The sequence below is a fragment of the Carcharodon carcharias genome, chromosome 21 (assembly GCF_017639515.1).
Source record: "Carcharodon carcharias isolate sCarCar2 chromosome 21, sCarCar2.pri, whole genome shotgun sequence".
In the NCBI taxonomy this organism is placed as follows: Eukaryota; Metazoa; Chordata; class Chondrichthyes; order Lamniformes; family Lamnidae; genus Carcharodon; species Carcharodon carcharias.
In genome coordinates, this window is record NC_054487.1 from 90,848,828 (window position 1) to 90,866,637 (window position 17,810).

Below are 17,810 nucleotides of genomic sequence, written 5' to 3' on the forward strand. Positions count from 1 at the left end.
AGGACTTGAGGTTGTATTGGAATGCAGAAATGAGAAAATGTAACTGTTCTGTGGAGTGAGGAAATATTGATCGAGGTGTACAAGATTGAGGGGCGTGGACAAGGTGGATAGGGAGCAGCTGTTCCCCTTAGTTGAAGGGTCAGTCACAAGGGGACACAAGTTCAAAGTGAGGTGCAGGAGGTTTAGGGGGGATGTGAAGAAAAACTTCTTTACCCAGAGGGTGGTGACAGTCTGGAATGCACTGCCTGGGAGGGTGGTGGAGGCGGGTTGCCTCGCATCCTTTTTAAAAAGTACCTGGATGAGCACTTGGCAGGTCATAACATTCAAGGCTATGGGTCAAGTGCTGACCCATAGCCTTGAATGTTATGACGTGCCAAGTGCTGGTAAATGGGATTAGGTAGGTCAGGTGTTTCTCACGATGGGCCGAAGGGCCTCTTGCACTGCAATTCTGAGATTGTGAAAGCAATGTGCTGAGTTAATCAATTGCTTCAGACTAACTTAGACACAGGTGCAATAGAAAGTTAGGGTTGCAGTGCAGTATTAGATTTGCTGCAAGGCATGTATTAGGAGTGAAAACTTCCAGGCCAGCTAGAGTAGCGACAGTTACTTAACTGGCACAAATTAATATAAATGTCCAAGTAGCAGTTAGAGAAGCATTAGAAATTCTCAGGCTATCTGTTAGTTGACCTTGCAGCTTGTTGAGTTTATTGTGCAATAAGCAGCTGAGTTGATCAGGAGATCCCATCAATGAAGGGAGAAATTTGGTAAATTGGGAATTAAAATGGTTTAGAAAAGTTATTGTTAATGGAGCAAAGGGCAATTCATTTTAAGACATCCAAAAACCTGCTCATAATGCTAGCTTGTCTACTAATAGAATATCTAAGCTTCTATGAATGACTCCCAGTAAATTGGAAAGGCAGAGTTCACAATTAATACTCTTGATAAATAGCTGAATCTTTTGTCATCAAGTTTATGAGCGAGATTATAAGTTAATGTTTTTGATCATGCATGAAGCAGCTACAGTTAATTGTGGATATTAAAACATCCATATTTCACCTAATGGATTACATGTTAAGAGTTAAGCGTAAATAAATTTGGATGGGGGGGATGGCGGAGAAAGTCTTTTATATGTATTCATGGAGTGTGAATGTCATTGAGAAGATGGTGGGGTTGCTTTGGCTTCTTGAATCATGGCAGCCCATATATATGTAGGTTTCAGAATTTCAGTGACAGTGAAGGAGTGATTTTTTTTTCCCAGGCCAGGATGGTATGTGACTTGGCAGGGAGCTTGCAGGTGGTGGTGTTCCCATGTGCCTTCTGCTCTTATGTGGTAGAGGTAGCAGGTTTGGAAGGTGGTGTTGGAGTCACGGCAAGTTGCTGCAGTGTATTTTGTAGATGGTACATACTCCCTCTACACATTGCAGTATTATGGTGAAAGGGGTGCAAAGCAAGTGAGCTGCTTTGTCCTGGATGGTGTTGAGCATTGTGGTGTTACAGCTGTATCCATTCTATGATTCTTAACTCTTGGTGGAGCCTCACTCATCCAAGCAAGTGGAGACTATTCCATTACACAAAACAGAATTACCTGGAAAAACTCAGCAGGTCCGGCAGCATCGGTGGAGAAGAAAAGAGTTGACATTTCGAGTCCTCAAGACCCTTCAACAGAACTTCAGTTCTGTTGAAGGGTCATGAGGACTCAAAACGTCAACTCTTTTCTTCTCCACCGATGCTGCCGGACCTGCTGAGTTTTTCCAGGTAATTCTGTTTTGTTTTGGATTTCCAGCATCCGCGGTTTTTTTGTTTAGTATTCCATTATACTCCTGACTTGCCTTCTAGATGGTAGATGGTGAACAGGTTTTAAGGAGCTAGGATTTGAGTTACTTGTCACAGAACGCAGCTCCTCAGCTGCTCTTGTAGCCACAGTATTTGTGGCTTGTGCAGTTCAGTTTCTGGTCATCGGTGACATCCAGGATGTTTGGTTATGGATTCAGTGATGGTAATGCCATTGAATGTCAGGAGGCATAGTTAGGTTCTTGTATTAGAGGTGGTCATTGCGTGGCTCTTGTGTGGAGTGATGTCTCGAGTTTCATTGACCAGGCGAGTACAGTGCATGTACCTGTATCCTCCTCTACCAACATGCCTAGCTTCTATACTCTAGCTACTGACCCAGTTTATTGTATATGAGAAACTTTCGGCTTGGTCCAAGTGCATGTTTTTGTGGTGCAGTGCGCTGATGCATTAATGCCCTGCAACATGGAAACAGGTTTAGGCTATTTAGCTCAAGGCCACTGTGTAGTCATTTTCTCTGACTTTGTTAGTAAACAATAAATTATTGAAGTACTGGTGCACCTTGTGTCCAGCAAAGGTTGGTGGGGGATGGAATTAGGATTGATGTCAGAAAGCAATGTTATTGGCTGTAACATGAAAGACTTGCACTTATGTGGTGCTTTTCATGACCACTGGATGCCTCAACACTTTATAGCCATCAAGAACTTTGAAGTACAGTCACTGTTGCAATGTGGTAAATGGAGCAGCCAGTTTGTGCTCTGAACTCCCACAAATGGCAATGTGATGATGACCAAATCTGCTTTTATGACAAAAGCAAAATACTATGGATGCTGCAAATCTGAAATAAAGACAGAAAATGCTGGCAAAAAAAAACTCTGCAGGTCTAGCAGCATCTGTGGAGAGAAACAGAGTTAACTTTTTGAGTTTGATTCTTTCTCCTCTTCTGAAGAAGGCATCTCTGACAGTGCAGTATTCCCTCAGTACTGCATTGGAGTGTCAGCCTTGACTCTTGTACTCAAGCCCTGGAGTGGGACTTGCCTTTGAAGCACAAGGTTCCAAGTTTGAGTGCTGCCAACTGAACCATGGCTGGCACTGTAAAATGAGTAGACTATGTCAAGCAGGTGGTTACAGATGTTGTTAAAATGAATTTGTTGCCCATGCTAATTGCCTCCACTTTTTCCGTCCTGTTCCACATCTACTTTTATTTGCCTCAATTTGTAACGTCTCTGCATGTGAAGATATAGGAATGAGTGTTTTGACAGTTGTGTGCACGTAGTTTATTCATTGTATAATCTATTTATATTTAGTCACTTTTATACAAACCATTTGAATTTAGTCATTTAAAAAAAAGTTGCAGGAATTTTGGCACTTTTTCAGTTAAGTGCTAGAATTTAATTTCCTGTTGAGCATGACGGAAGTTTTTTGTAAAGCACGATACTGCTATATTTTCTTTGAACTGTTTTTTTGCCTTCCCCAGGTATATTTCATCCTTAAGAAGATGGCCGACCTGAACAAGTAAGTGCCTGACAGCAGAATGCACTTTATTAGTAATTTTTGGTCTTTAATGTTTTGTGGCATTGATCATGTTAACATATGTACTAAAGCACAAGTTTGAGAATCCCACACAGGGAAGCAAACATTAGATATTGTTATGCTTGGGTTCAGTGAATTCAGCTTAAGTGAGCTCTGCAGTTTGAGTTTCAAAACTATCTGACAGTTGCAGGCTTTTCTACTATAAAATTTGAAATCTGCTTTGATGGACTGAATGATGTGGGTAATTCACAAAAGCTCCTAAGTGGAATACTTTGTTCTCCAGGGAGCAGACGAGGTTGAGGATTTAAAATACAGCAGTACAAAATTATAAAAGCAAAATACTGTGGATGCTGGAAATCTGAAACAAAAATAGAAAATGCAGGTCTAACAGCATCTGTGGAGAGAAAAACAGTTAACGTTTTGAGTCCATATGATCCTTCAGAGCTAAAGAGAAGTAAAAATGTGATGCAATTTATACCATTTGGGGGGGGAGGGGGGTGGGGTGGGGAAGTGGAGCTGGGTAGGAGGCCAGCGATAGTTGGAGGCAAAGGAGAGCTTGACAAAGATGTCATAAACAAAAGGACAAAGGGGTCTTAATGGCAGTGGTACTGGCTGAAGGTTTCTCTCACCCATTCTAACCTGTCTCCTTCTGAACTTGCCGCACCCCGTTCTCTCAGGTCCATTCCTGACTGTTATCAAACCTGCTGGCAAGGGAGGTGCTGTTGTTGTCCGGTGTTCTGACCTCTATCTCGTCTGGCATACTGACCTTTACCTCGCAGAGGCTGAGCGCCAACTCTCAGACACTTGTTCCTACCTCCCCCTAGACCATGACCTCATCACCGAACATTAAGCCATTATTTCCAGCATTGTCACTAACCTCATCTCCGGAAATCTTCCCTCCACAGCTTCCAATCTCATGGTCTCCCAACCTTGGACAGCCAGCTTCTACTTCCTCCCCAAAATCCACAAACAGGACTCTCCTGGTAGACCGATTGTGTCCGCCTGTTCCTGCCCTACAGAACTCATTTCTTCCTATCTTGACTCCATTCTCTCCTCTGTCCAGTCTCTTCTCACCCACATCGCAATTCCTCTGATGCCCTACGTCATATCAATAATTTCCAGTTCCCTGGCCCTAACTGTCACCTCTTCACCATGGATGTCCAATCCCTCTACACCACCATCCCCCACCAGGATGGCCTATGGGCTCTCTGCTTCTTCCTTGAGCAGAGACCCAAACAATCCCCATCCACCATCACTCTCCTCTGTCTGGCTGAACTTGTTCTCTCACTGAACAATTTCTCCTTAAACTTGTCTCACTTACTCCAAATAAAAGGTGTGGCTATGGGTACCCACATGGGCCCCAGTTATGCCTCTTTATTGGGTATGTGGAACATTCCTTGTTCCAGTTCTACTCGAGCCCTCCCCAACAACTCTTTTCTTTCAGTACATCGATGACTCTTACGGCTCTGCTTCATGCTCTCACCTGGACCTGGAAAAATTAATCAATTTTGCTTCTAATTTCCACCCTTCCAGCACCTTCACATGGTCCAACTCCGACACTTCCCTTCCCTGACCCCTCTGTTACAATTTCTGGAGATATAATGAATATTGGTGTGCAGTCTAAGCCTGCTGACTCCCACAGCTCCTAACACCCTGCTTCCTGTAAGGACTCCATCCCATTCCCTGTTTCTTCACCTCCGTCTCATCAGTTCCGATGATGCCACTTTCCAAAATGGCACTTCTGATGTCTTTCTTCCTTAAGAGGTTTCCCACCCACTGTGGTTGACAGGGCCCTCAACCATGTCTGACCCATCTTCTGCACCTCTGCCCTCACACCTTCCCCTCCCTCCCAGAACATGATAGGGTCTCCCTTGTCCTCACTTTTCACTCCACCAGCCTCCACATTCAAAGGATCATCCTCCGCCATTTCCACCAACTCCAGCATGATGTCACCATCAAACATCTTCTATTCACCTGTCCCTGTTGGCATTCTTAGGGACCATTCCCTCCAGGACACAGTGGTCCACTCCTTCATCACCCCCAACACCTCATCCCCTTCCCTTGTAATCGCAGAATCAGAATCACAGTACAGAAGAGGCCCTTCAGCCCATCGTGTTTGCACGGACACGTGAGAAACACCTGACCTACCTACCTAATCCATTTACCAGCACTTGGCCCATAGTCTTGAATGTTATGATATGCCAAGTGCTCATCCAGGTACTTTTTAAAGGATGTGAGGCAACCCGCCTCCACCACCCTCCTAGGCAGCACATTCCAGACCATCACCACCCTCTGGGTAAAAAAATTGTTCCTCACATCCCCCACCAAACCTCCTGCCCCTCACCTTGAACTTATTCCCCCATGTGACTTCAACTAAGGGGAACAGCTGCTCCCTATCAACCCTGTATATGCCCCTCATAATCTTGTATGCCTCGATCAGGTTGCCCCTCAGTCTTCTCTGCTCCAATGAAAACAACCCAAATCTATCCAACCTCTCTTTATAACTTAAATGTTTCATCCTAGGTAACATCCTGGTGAATCTCCTCTGCACCCCCTCCAGTGCAATCACATCCTTCCTATAATGTGGCGACCAGAACTGCACACAGTACTCCAGCTGTGGCCTCACCAAAGTTCTATACAACTCCAACATAACCTCCCTACTTTTGTAATCTTATGCCTCGATTGATAAAGGCAAATGTCCCATATGCCTTTTTAATCACCCCACTAACATGCCCCTCCGCCTTCAGAAATCTATGGACACACACGCCAAGGTCCCTTTGTTCCTCAGAACTTCCTAGTGTCATGCCGTTCATTGAATACTTCCTTGTCAAATTACTCCTTCCAAAGTGTATCATCTCTCACTTTTCAGGGTTAAATTCCGTCTGCCCATTTGACCATCCCGTCTATACCTTCCTGTAGCCCAAGACACAACCTCATTATTAACCACCCGGCCAATCTTTGTGTCATCCGCAAACTTACTAATCCTACCCCTCACCTAGTCATCTATTGTTTATATAAATGACAAATGATAGGAGACTGAGCACAGATCCCTGTGGTACGCCACTGGACACTGGCTTCTAGACACTAAAACATCCTTTTGTCATCACCCTCTGCCTCCTAGAGCTTAACCAAATTTGAATCCACCTTATCAAATTACCCTGTATCCCATATGCCTTTGCCTTCTTTATAAGTCTCCCAGGTGGGACCTTGTCAAAGGCTTTGCTGAAATCCATATAAACTACATCAACTGCACTACCCTCACCAACACACCTGGTCACCTCAAAAAATTCAATCAAATTTGTTAGGCATGACCTCCCTCTGACAAAGCCATGCTGACTATCCCTGATCAAACCTTGCATCTCCAAGTGAAGATAGATATTCTTCTTCAGAATTTTCTCCAATAGTTTCCCTTGCACTGACGTGAGACTCACTGGCCTGTAGTTCCCTGGCTTATCTCTACAACCCTTCTTAAATAGTGGAACCACATTAGCTGTTCTCCAGTCCTCTGGCACCTCTCCCATGGCCAGAGAGGAATTAAAAATTTGGGTCAGAGCCCCTGCGATCTCCTCCCTTGCCTCCCTCAGCAGTCTGGGACACAAATCATCCAGATCTGGAGACTTGTCCACTTTTAAGCCTGCCAATACCTTGTCAGTCCCTATTCAATTTGCTTAAGTACCTTGCAGTCTCTCTCCCTGAGTTCGATACCTTAATCCACATTCTCTTGGGTGAAGACGGATGTGAGGTATTCATTCAACACTCTAGTGATGTCCTGTGGCTCCACCCATAGATTGGTCCCTTATGGGCCCTACTCTTTCCCTGGTTATCCTCTTCCCTGCCCCTTTACCTCCTCCCTTCCTCCTCGCTGCCCAAGGGCTCAAATACCCCTTTCAGGTGAAGCAGCGCTTCACTTGCACCTCCTTCAGTTTGGTCTACTGCATTTGCTGCTCCCAATGTGGTGGTCTCGATATTGGGAGAGACCAAACGCAGACTGGGGGATTGCTTTGTGGAACACCTTTGGTCTGTCTGCAAGCATGACCCAGATCTCCCTGTCGTTTGCCATTTCAACACACCATCCTGCTCCCGTGCCCACAAGTCTGTCCTTGGCCTGCTTCAATGTTGCAGTGAAGCCCAATGGAGGAACAGCACTTCATCTTCCGATTAGGCACTTTACAGATTTCTGGACTTAACATTGAGTTCAACAAATTCAGGCGTGGAACTGTTTCCTCATGCCTTTTTAATCCCCCCCCCCCCCCTTTTTCAATATTCATTTTTATTTTTCAATTTATATTTTTTATCCACATTTTTACTTCATTGTTTTATCCCCACCTTTTATCCTATTTTCGATCTTTTTATCCCAACCACCATCCCCTTCTCTCTCTCTCTCTCTCTCTTTCCCTTTTTTCCTCTTTCCCCTCCTCTTCTCCTCCTCCTCCTCCTCCTCCTCCTCCCCCCCCCCCCCCCCCCCCCCCCCCCCCACCCCCCCCCCCCCCCCAAAAAAAAAAAAAAATTAGGGCTGTCACTGAGATAAAAGCAAAAAACTGTCGATGCTGGAAATTCAAAACAAAAATACCTGGAAAAACTCAGCAGGTCTGGCAGCATCTGCAGAGAGGAACACAGTTAACGTTTTGAGTCCGAATGACCCTTCAACAGAACTAAATAAAAATAGAAGGGAGGTGAAATATAAGCTGATTTATGGGGGGGTGGGACAAGTAGAGTCATTCGGACTCGAAACGTTAACTGTGTTCCTCTCCGCAGATGCTGCCAGACCTGCTGAGTTTCTCCAGGTATTTCTGTTTTTGTTTAGGGCTGTCACTTGTTCATGTTGCTCTTTCCAGAGTGTTTACCCTTGTCCTGCTATTATCACATTCTGCTTTATTACCTTAATGCCACCATCAGCACCTCCTTTAACCAGTACCACCACTATTAATATCCCTTTGTCCTTTTGCTTATGACATCTCTAGGCTGGTGGTAATGGAGACAATCGATGATTTCAAAGGGCAATAACCTTATAGGGGTGCAAGGATAGAGTGGGGGAATGGGGCTGACTGGCTTGCTTGATAATCTACATGGACTCGAAGGACTGAATGACCACCTTTGTGGCAATGACTGTAACTTCAGCCTTGATGGATGTGAAGAGTTTATTGATCAGTAATTTTGTCCCGATTGATGGAAATTTTTGTATAATGTCACTTGAGGTGCAAGTATGTCATCATATTGGAAATTGTGTAGTGCACCAACTGTCCTTGCACTTCTCATGTAAATCTTTTTCTCAATTCTGAATAATTCCTTGCACTTTTGGCTGCTAATCTCATTCAGTTTTGAACTGAATGCTACAGAATTTTGTCCCTTGCTTAGTTTGTATTCTATTTGGAAAAATCTGCGTTTAATCTAAATATCTGCTAAAATTAGGCCTTGAATTGTTGTTGCAAGTTAAATTTTGTTTAAATCCACCCACTGAGGGAGAATTCTAGCATGAATGGCTTAAGACTGTTTACCAAAAGAACTAGGTACATTCTGTTTCACTAACTGAGCTCCGACAAACTCTGCCTTTAAAGCTGCTCCTGTTGAACTTTCCAAGTACGTGTCGTGGTTTCACTGGGAACAGAAGATATGTATTTTTTAATGCTTCTCAGTGTAGTTTGTGCAGCTGAACACAGTGACACTTTCCCATTCAGTTTTAATTCTAACTTTAGATGGCTGTTTTATCTTGGGTCCAGTTGTTGAACCTTCATTTGCAACTAAAGTTATGCCCTTGTTGGTTGGAAGAAATAACCATGGAGGGGGTGGGGTTGTCTCAAGGATTGGATGCAGGTCTTTTTTGAGTCACTTAGGAGTTTTGGGCTCAGGATGCTATAGGACAAGCAGTATGGATTAGATGATCTTTGCTTATACATCCATTTGCAAAGGACTTTTTATTTGAAAGCTTTTTGTTATTTGCTGCTTGCTTTCTACTTTGTTACAGCTGTTCATGTATGATTTTTGACACCAGTGCATGCGATTCTATCGAGATTTGTTGCAAATTTGGTTCTCAATGTTCATCTGGAACTTGCCGCTTACAAGGAAGCAGAGGTGATCGGTGATTTCAAAAGACAAAGTGGATAGGCACTTGAGGAAAATAAACTTGCAGGTGTACGAGGATAAAAGGAGGAAGTAGGATTGACGGGAGAGCTGACATGCAATCTATGCTGAATGGCTTCCTTCTGTGCCGTTAATGACTCTCTGACTCAATATATTTGCTCTTGTGCCAGTTGATCCTGCAAGTGGCAGTCTGTTTGAAATTCTAGCATATGGGAGACATTGACAAGGCTGCATTTATTGCCATCTTTAGTTACCTTGAGAAAACACTTTGTTTACTGCAGTGGCCTTTTGTTTATGTCACCCCCATGACAATATTAGGTAGGGCATTCCAACTTTTAACATAGTTTTATATGGCCAAGTCAGAATGTGAGACTGGGAGGCTATTGCTTTGACTATTATAGGCAAATAGGAGTAGGCCATTTAGTCCCTTGAGCTGCTCCACTACTCAACTAGATCCTTTTTTTACTCTTTCTTGGAATGTGGGTGTTGCTGGCGAGGCCAACATTTATTGCCCTTAAGATGTTCTTGAGCTGCTGCCTTGAACCGCTGCAATCCATGTGGTGTAGATACATCCACAGTGCTGTTAGGGAGGGAGTTCTAGGATTTTGACCCAGAGACACTGAAGGAACGGCAATATATTTCCAAGTCAGGATGGTGGGTGGCTTGGAGGGGAACTTCCAGATGATGGTGTTCCCATCTGTCTGCTGCCCTTCCTTCTAGATGGTAGTGGTCGTGGGTTTGGAAGGTGCTGTCTGAGGAACCTTCAGTTGCTGCAGTGCATCTTGTAGATGGTACACACTGCAGCTAGTGGTCGATGGTAGATGAAGTGGATGTTGAAGATGGTGGCTGGGGTACCAATCAAGTGGACTAACTTGTCCTGGATGTCAAAATTCTTGTGTTGTTGGAGCTGTGTTTGTGACGGCATGGCCTAAACCCATGAAGCTCAGTGTTTGGGCCTCTTTCTAATTTATCAGTTAGTGACTAGGGTACTGAAGCTATTTATGAATTGGTCATTTGCTTCTGGTAGGGAAATAAATAGGACAGCAGTGGAGATTGCAAAAGGTTTAAAAAATGGTTGGTTGGTTATGCAATTGGACAGGCCCATTGCAAATTACATTCCATACCATTAATTGTAGCACATTAAACATATGCTTTTTAAAAAATGTTATAGGCGTATGAGCATACACAAAATGATACAGGGTAAACATAGGGAGACTTGGAAGAGATGCCAGTAGAATAAACTAGTCATGGAATTGTAGAATCTGAAAATGTTACAGTATAAGTGGCGATCATTCGGCCCAGTGTGTCTGTGCAGGCCCTCTAAAGGAGCATGTCACCTAGAGCCACTCCCCCTGCCTACTCAGCATATCCCGGCACATTTTTGCTTTTTGGATAATAATACCATTCCCTTTTGAACACTGCGATTGAACCTGTCTACCCCTTCCCCCGCTCCTCCCTGGCAGTGCGTTCCAGATCCTAACCACTCGCTGCATGAAAAAGCTTTTTCTCATTTTGTCATTGCTGCTTTTGTACTCTATGCTGCTATTGATAAAGTCTGCTCTCCATGCTTTCAACCTGCACTGCCACCTTCAATGATTTATGGGCATATACCCCAAACCCCTCTGCTCCTGCACCCCCTTTTTGCACTGTAGCCTTTATTTTATATTGTCTGTGTTCTTCCTGCCAAAATGAAGCAGTGCCCACTTCTCTGCATTTAATTTTAACTGCCACATGTCTGCCGATTCCATGAACCTATGTCCTTTTTGAAGTTCTCCACCATCCTTTTCAGGGTTCACAATCCTTCCAAGTTTTATATCTATTTCAAATTTTGAAATTGCGCTGTACAGCAAGGCCTAGGTCATTAATACATATCAGGAAAAGCAAGCATCCCAACTGACCTCTGGGGTAGTCCACCACAAACCTTCCTCCAGGCTGAAAAATAACTGTTCACACCTATTCTGATTTGTCATTCAGCCAATTCTGCATCCACATTGCTTCTGCCCCTTTATTCCATCAGCTCTAACTTCACATGTCAGTCAGTTGTGTGCCACTTCAAATGTTGTTTGGAAGTCCATGTACACCACGTCAACAGCATTCCCTCACGCGCCCTCTCTTACCTCATCAAAAATCTTGAGGCAAGTTAGTTGAGCACAATTTGCCCTTAACAAAACCTCATTTGCCCAAGTGACTGAATTTTTTTTCTAGAACCTTCCTCGCCACAGGTAGCCTGTAGTTACTGGGCTTATTTTTACACTTTTTTTTTTTCTTTGAGCAAGGGTGAATTATTTGCCAGTCCTCTGGTAACACCCAAGCCTAAGGAAGATTGGAAAATTATGGCCAGTGCCTCTGCAATTTCTGCTCTTGCTTTCCTCACATTCATGGATATTGACATCCATTGATACTATTAGATCTGGTCCTGGTGCCTTTCGATTTGGCCTAAAGGAGTGTTTTCCCACAGGATTAGCGGTGAGGACATGAGGGAGTTGGAATGGAAACAGTAAGAAGTGATGTAAACAACCTTCTTCATATATCTAACATGAAACTTCATAATGCTAAAATTCCAGCATCACTTGAAATTCAGATGATGCTCTTGTGACAATCTGGTTCCTATAAGGAAGGAAAATGCTTATTTTTAACATGTGCACTGATCTTATTAAAAAAAAACCCACTAAAGGTTGTTAAATTCCTTTATTGAATGTCAAATCAGGGAGAGGCAATAAACCTGTAAAGATTTACTATACTGAAATGGCCCTGTACATGTAAAAAGTTGTCATTCTATCTTTCCAGTTAAATATTGGGAAGACTGAAACCATTGTTTTCAGTCCCCTGCTTCAAAGTCCATTCCTGAGCTACTGATTCCAACCTCCTCCTTAACAATAGCCCAAGATGAAATGAGTCTGTCACAAGCTTGGTGACACATTTGATCTTGAGATAAGGTTCCCACTTCAATTTCGTGCCATCACTAAGACTGCCCGTTTCCAGCTCCATAACATTTCCTGATTTAGTCTGTCTCTGCTCATCTGCTGAAACTCTTTATTGTGCCTGTGGAACTGGGCTATTGCAGTGCACACCTGACTGGTCTCTGACATGCTATCCCTTATAATCTTAAAGTCATCCAAGACTCTGTCCAGTCTTAACTCTCAGCATGTCCTGTTCCTATATCAGCCCTGTGCTCGTAGACCTATTCCTCTTTAGTTGTTTTGAAGAGTCATACGGACTCGAAACCATAGCAAAGTTACAGCGCAGAAGGAGCCCATTCAGCCTGTCTTGTCCATACTAGCCCGCGGACACCCAGGTTCCCTTTCTAACCCCACCTTCCTGCACCTGGCCCATAGCCTTGCAGCTTACAGCACTTAAGGTGCAGATCCAGGTAATTTTTAAGAGTTTAGAGTTACTGCCTCTACCACCAACTTGGGCAGCGAATTCCAGACACCTAGTACCCTCTGCGTAAAAAAAAAAAGTTCTTCATGTCCCCTCTACATCTTCTGTCACTTATCTTGAATCTATGTCCCCTAGCTCTAGAATTCTCCACCTTGGGAAACAATTTTACCCTGTCCACTCTATCTATTCCCCTCGTAATTTTGTACACCTCAATCAAGTCACCTCTCAGCCTTCTTTGTTCTAAGGAAAATAACTCCAACCTATCCAATCTCTCCTTGTAGCTATACTTTTCTAACCCTGGCAACATTATTGTAAACCTCCTCTGCATTCTCTCCAGAGTTTTTACGTCCTTCCTGTAATGTGGTGACCAGAACTGCACACACTACTCCAGTTGTAGCCTCACCAGTGTTTTATACAATTCCAACATTATATCCTTACTTTTATATTCTATACCTCTACCAAGGAAGGAGAGCATTCCATATGCCTTCTTTACAACTTTGTCTACTTGAACTGTTGCCTTCAGGGACCTGTGTACTTGTACGCCAAGATCTCTCACTTCATCTACCCCTCTTAGTATATTCCCATTTATTGTGTAATCCCTGTAACTGTATGACCTCACACTTCCCTATGTTAAAATCCATCTGCCACTTTACCGCCCACTCCACCAACCCATCTATATCGTTTCGGAGATTATGGCTATCCTCTACACTATCCACTACTCGGCCAATCTTTGTGTCATCTGCAAATTTCCCAATCGTGCCCCCCATGTTCACGTCCAAATCGTTAATATATAACAGAAACAGCAAGGGTCCCAAGACCCAGCCCCGTGGAACACCACTTGAGACAACTTTTCATTCGCAAGGACATCCATCGACCATTATCCTTTGTTTCCTGTTACAAAGCCAACCTTTTATCCAGTTAGCCACATTACCCTGAATCCCATGGGCTTTTACTTTCCTGACCAATCTGCCACGTGGGACCTTGTCAAATGCCTTCTAAAATCCATGTACACAAAATGCATTGCACTACCTTCATCAACCCTTCTTGTCACTTCCTCAAAGAATTCAATCAAATTTGTGAGGCAAGACCTTCCTTTAACAAATCCATGCTGACCATCCCTGACTAGTCCATGCCTTTCCACATGACAGTTAATCCTATCTCTCAGGATTGATTCTACTAATTTGCTCACCACTGATGTAAGACCAACTGGCCTATAATTGTTTGGCATTTCCTTTGATCCCTTTTTAAATAATGGAACTACGTTTGCATTTCTCCAGTCCTCCAGTACCTCCCCTGTATCTGGTGAAGATTGGAAAATCATCCTCAGAGCATCTGCTATCTCCTCCCTGACGTCCTTCAGCCTCGGAAACAATCCATCTGGCCCTGGTGACTTATCCACTTTCAAGGATTTCAACCCTTCGAGTACTTCCTCTCTCTTTATGACCAACCCGTCCAATTTCTCGCAGTGTTCCTCCTGGACTACTATATCTGCATCCTCCCTTTCCTTTGTAAACCCGGAGACAAAATATTCATTCCAAACCCTTCCCACAGCCTCTGCATCCACACACAAGTTTCTATCTTCATCTCTGATAGGTCCCACTTTTTCCGTAACTAACATTTTAGCATTAAGGTATGGTAAAGCATCTTTGGGTTATCTTTAACTTTACCTGCTAATCTTTCTTCATGCTCTCTCTTTGATTTCCTTATTTCCTTTTTTACTTTGTCCCTGCACTTCCTGTATTCGTCTAGGCTATCTGCAGTGCTTAGTTCTTTGTGGCTATCGTACGCTTTCTTTTTCTGTTTGATCTTCCCCTGTATTCCTCTAGATAATTAAGGGGGTCTAGATTTGGCAGTACCACTCTTATTTTTGTAGAGGACATGTCTAGTTTGTATAATTAGGATCTCGCTTTTTAGTGCTTCCCACTGGTTTTCTACTGTTTTATCCTCCAGCAGTGCTGTCCAGTCCACCTCAGCCAAGTCCCTTCTCAGTTCTGCAGAATTTGCCTTCTCCCAGTTCAAGACTTACTCCTGCCTTATCTCTGTCCTTTTCCATGGTAATGCTAAACTAACTGAATTGTGATCACTGTCCCCGATATGGTCGCCAACTGTCACTTCACCCATTTGCCCTTCTTCGTTCCCCAAGACTAGGTCTAGAATTGCATCTCCTCTCGTTGGGTTTGTCACTAATTGGTTCAAAAAATTTTCCTGGACACACTGCATGAACCTTTCTCCCTCAGTGCCCCTTATATTGTTTGAATCCCAGTTGATATTAGGATAGTTGAAGTCTCCTACTATTATTGCCCTCTTGTTCTTACAAGCAGAAATTTGCCTACATATTTGTTCTTCTATCTCCCTTTCACCACTTGGGGGTCTGTAGTATACTCCCAGTAGTGTGACTGCCCCTTTTTTATTTCTAAACTCAATCCATAAAGCCTCGTTTGTTGACCCATTTTGTATATCATCCCTTCTTACAACTGGAATTGATTCTTTAACCATTTGTGCTACTCTCCCCCCCCCCCCCACCCCCCCCTTTTTATCTCCTACTCTATCGTGTCTGAAGACTCTATAACCAGGGATATTAAGCTGCCAGTTTTGTCCCTCCTTTAGCCAGGTCTCTTATAGCAATGTTAACACACTCTTCCTTTCCACAGATGCTGTCAGACCTGCTGAGTTTTTTCAGCAATTTTTGTTTTTGTCTCGTAGACCTATGTTTGCTCCCAGTCAAGCAATGTCTTGATTTTAAAATTTTCATCCTGGTTTTCAAATCCCTTTATCACCTTGCCCCTATCTATGTCTAATATCCAATCCACGATCCTCTGGGTTTTCTGCACCCCTCTAATTCTGGCCTCCCTTGTGCATTCCCAATTAGAATTGCTCTGCCATTGACGGCTGTGCCTTCAGTTGCCTAACCCCCAGCTCTGAAATTCCCTCCCTACAGCTCTGACTTTTAACTACTTTAGAACAGTTCATTATTATTGAAAAAAGAAGCTGTTGAAGTTTTTTGTCTTGCACTCACTTGTACAGGTGTAAGAATGCTAAATTTCAAAGGGCGCAACAATTTATACTACATGAGAAAAGGGGTGCTGATTGGTTGGCAAGTCAGCTCTGATCAAAGTGTTGACATGGCGAATGCACCAGTGAGCTATAGTCCACCATGCTTTCATTTAATTCAAAAAAAGTGCATGTCTGGATACATTCCTTTTTCCTGCAATGGGCAGGTCCCTTCGTGTGAATATATGTAGCTTTTAACAAGCATACATTGTGAGCCTGACTGAACCTCAAGTTGGTTGTTAGTGTGATTCTTAGCACATACAGGATTGTTCAGTAAGTGCTACCCAATCAGAGCACCTTACCTAACATTAAATGTTCTGAGTTTTACAAGCACCACTTGGTTGAGTGTAGCTAGTAATCTGCTTATTGCGAATAGCTGAAGGGACATGTGTTTTGATACAGTCAGTTGTTGGGATGTACAGCCTACATACCTGGAATTGCAGCAGCACTGAAACTCATATTAGTCATTTGTGTGATGGGCAGAACATCTTTTTGGCTTGACGGCCGCACTTTATAATGTAAAATCCCGCTCGTTGGTACTGCATGTTAGCAGTGTGAAATGGCTAGCTTCACCTGTTGCTCAAATTTTTGAAGTACTTTACCCTTCCAAGATAATTTGAGGTCGTCTCTGCCCTTTTCAGGTCTGATGCTGGTGGTCTTGGACCCATTCCTGAGTTTGCATGATACACAGTGAATGATTCTGGTCAAGGTAGCCATTATCCTGCAGGATGCCTTTGATGAGCCCTACTTCAGCATCAAGCTTGCACAGTGAGCAAATGGCTTTGACCCTATTTACGAGATTGCTGATAAGGCTAATCTTATAGTGGAGCTATAGAAATCCTATGCATATCTTGACCAGTGAAAGAAGTCTTGCGGTAGTCAGTAGTAGAGAACTCATATTAGCAGATTTCTCAACTAGGAAAGGGAGTTAATTTTAAAGGTGAATTTGAGCATTGGATGAAGTGCATTAAGGTGTATGAGGAAATTCTTGCAGTTGCAAGTTCAAATATAACAAACGTGTCATCTACCTAGCAGAACAATACATAGGTAAGAGGTTTGGGGTCATTCCATCAAGCACATTTCAAGTGGAAACTGTCAAAAATGTTAGCAAGTACTGGCCCCAGAGGAGAACTCTTGGCAACATCATATATTTGGGCATACATAGTGTCATGAAAGCTGAATTAACTGAGTTGTGATGTTCATAATTTCATTGAATACCAATTCAGAAAATGGCGGTGTGTCTAGATTTCCATGATTTGTGACGGGTTCCTTTCCTCAGAATTCCCAATCTGTGACCTGCGGTTATAGCCATGATATTTATATAGCTGGTTCTGTTCAGTTTCTGGTCACTGGATGTTGAAAATGGGGTGGGTGAGGTGGGGGGGTTCACTTTCGTAATGCCGGTAAACATCAAGGGGAAATGAGTAGATTCTTTTTTGTTGGAAATTATCATTGCCTGGCACTTGTGTGGTGTGAATGTTACTTACCACTTAGCCCAAGCCTGGATATTATTTAGGTCTTGCTACATGAGGACACAGACTATTTCAGTATCTGAGGAGCCGCAAATGGCACTGCAAATGCGCAATCATCAGTGAACATTCCTACCTCTGACCTTATGGAAGAAGTTTCATTGAAACAGCTGAAGATGGTTGGGCCTATGACAATACCCTGAGGAACTCCAGTGATGTCTTGGAGCGGAGATGATTGACCTCTAACAACCACAACTATTTTCCTTTGTGCTAGGTATAACTCCAACCAGCGGAGAGTTTTCCCCCTGATTCCCATTGACTCCTGTTTTGCCAGAGCTCCTTGATGCCACACTTGGTCAAATACTGCCTTGGCATCAAGGGCAGTCACTCGCACCTCACCTAGAATTCAGCTCTGCGAGATAATGGCTATTCCAATCAGATTATTTCTTGCTGTGTATCGCACTTACTCTTGAATGGGCCTAAGGATACCACTTTCAGACCTGCCCAGTC

At 43.4% G+C, this 17,810-nt stretch overlaps 1 protein-coding gene across 2 annotated transcripts in view; it reads left to right on the forward strand.

Moving 5' to 3' along the window:
- The window catches only part of nap1l1 (nucleosome assembly protein 1-like 1), a 113,308-nt gene that overhangs the window by 13,464 nt on the left and 82,034 nt on the right, over nt 1-17,810 (forward strand). For both annotated transcript variants that reach the window (XM_041216073.1, XM_041216074.1), the window contains exon 2: nt 3,266-3,303. In XM_041216073.1, coding sequence (XP_041072007.1) covers nt 3,287-3,303 — 17 coding nt within the window. In that variant the 5' untranslated portion in view covers nt 3,266-3,286. The remainder of the gene's footprint in view (nt 1-3,265; nt 3,304-17,810) is intronic.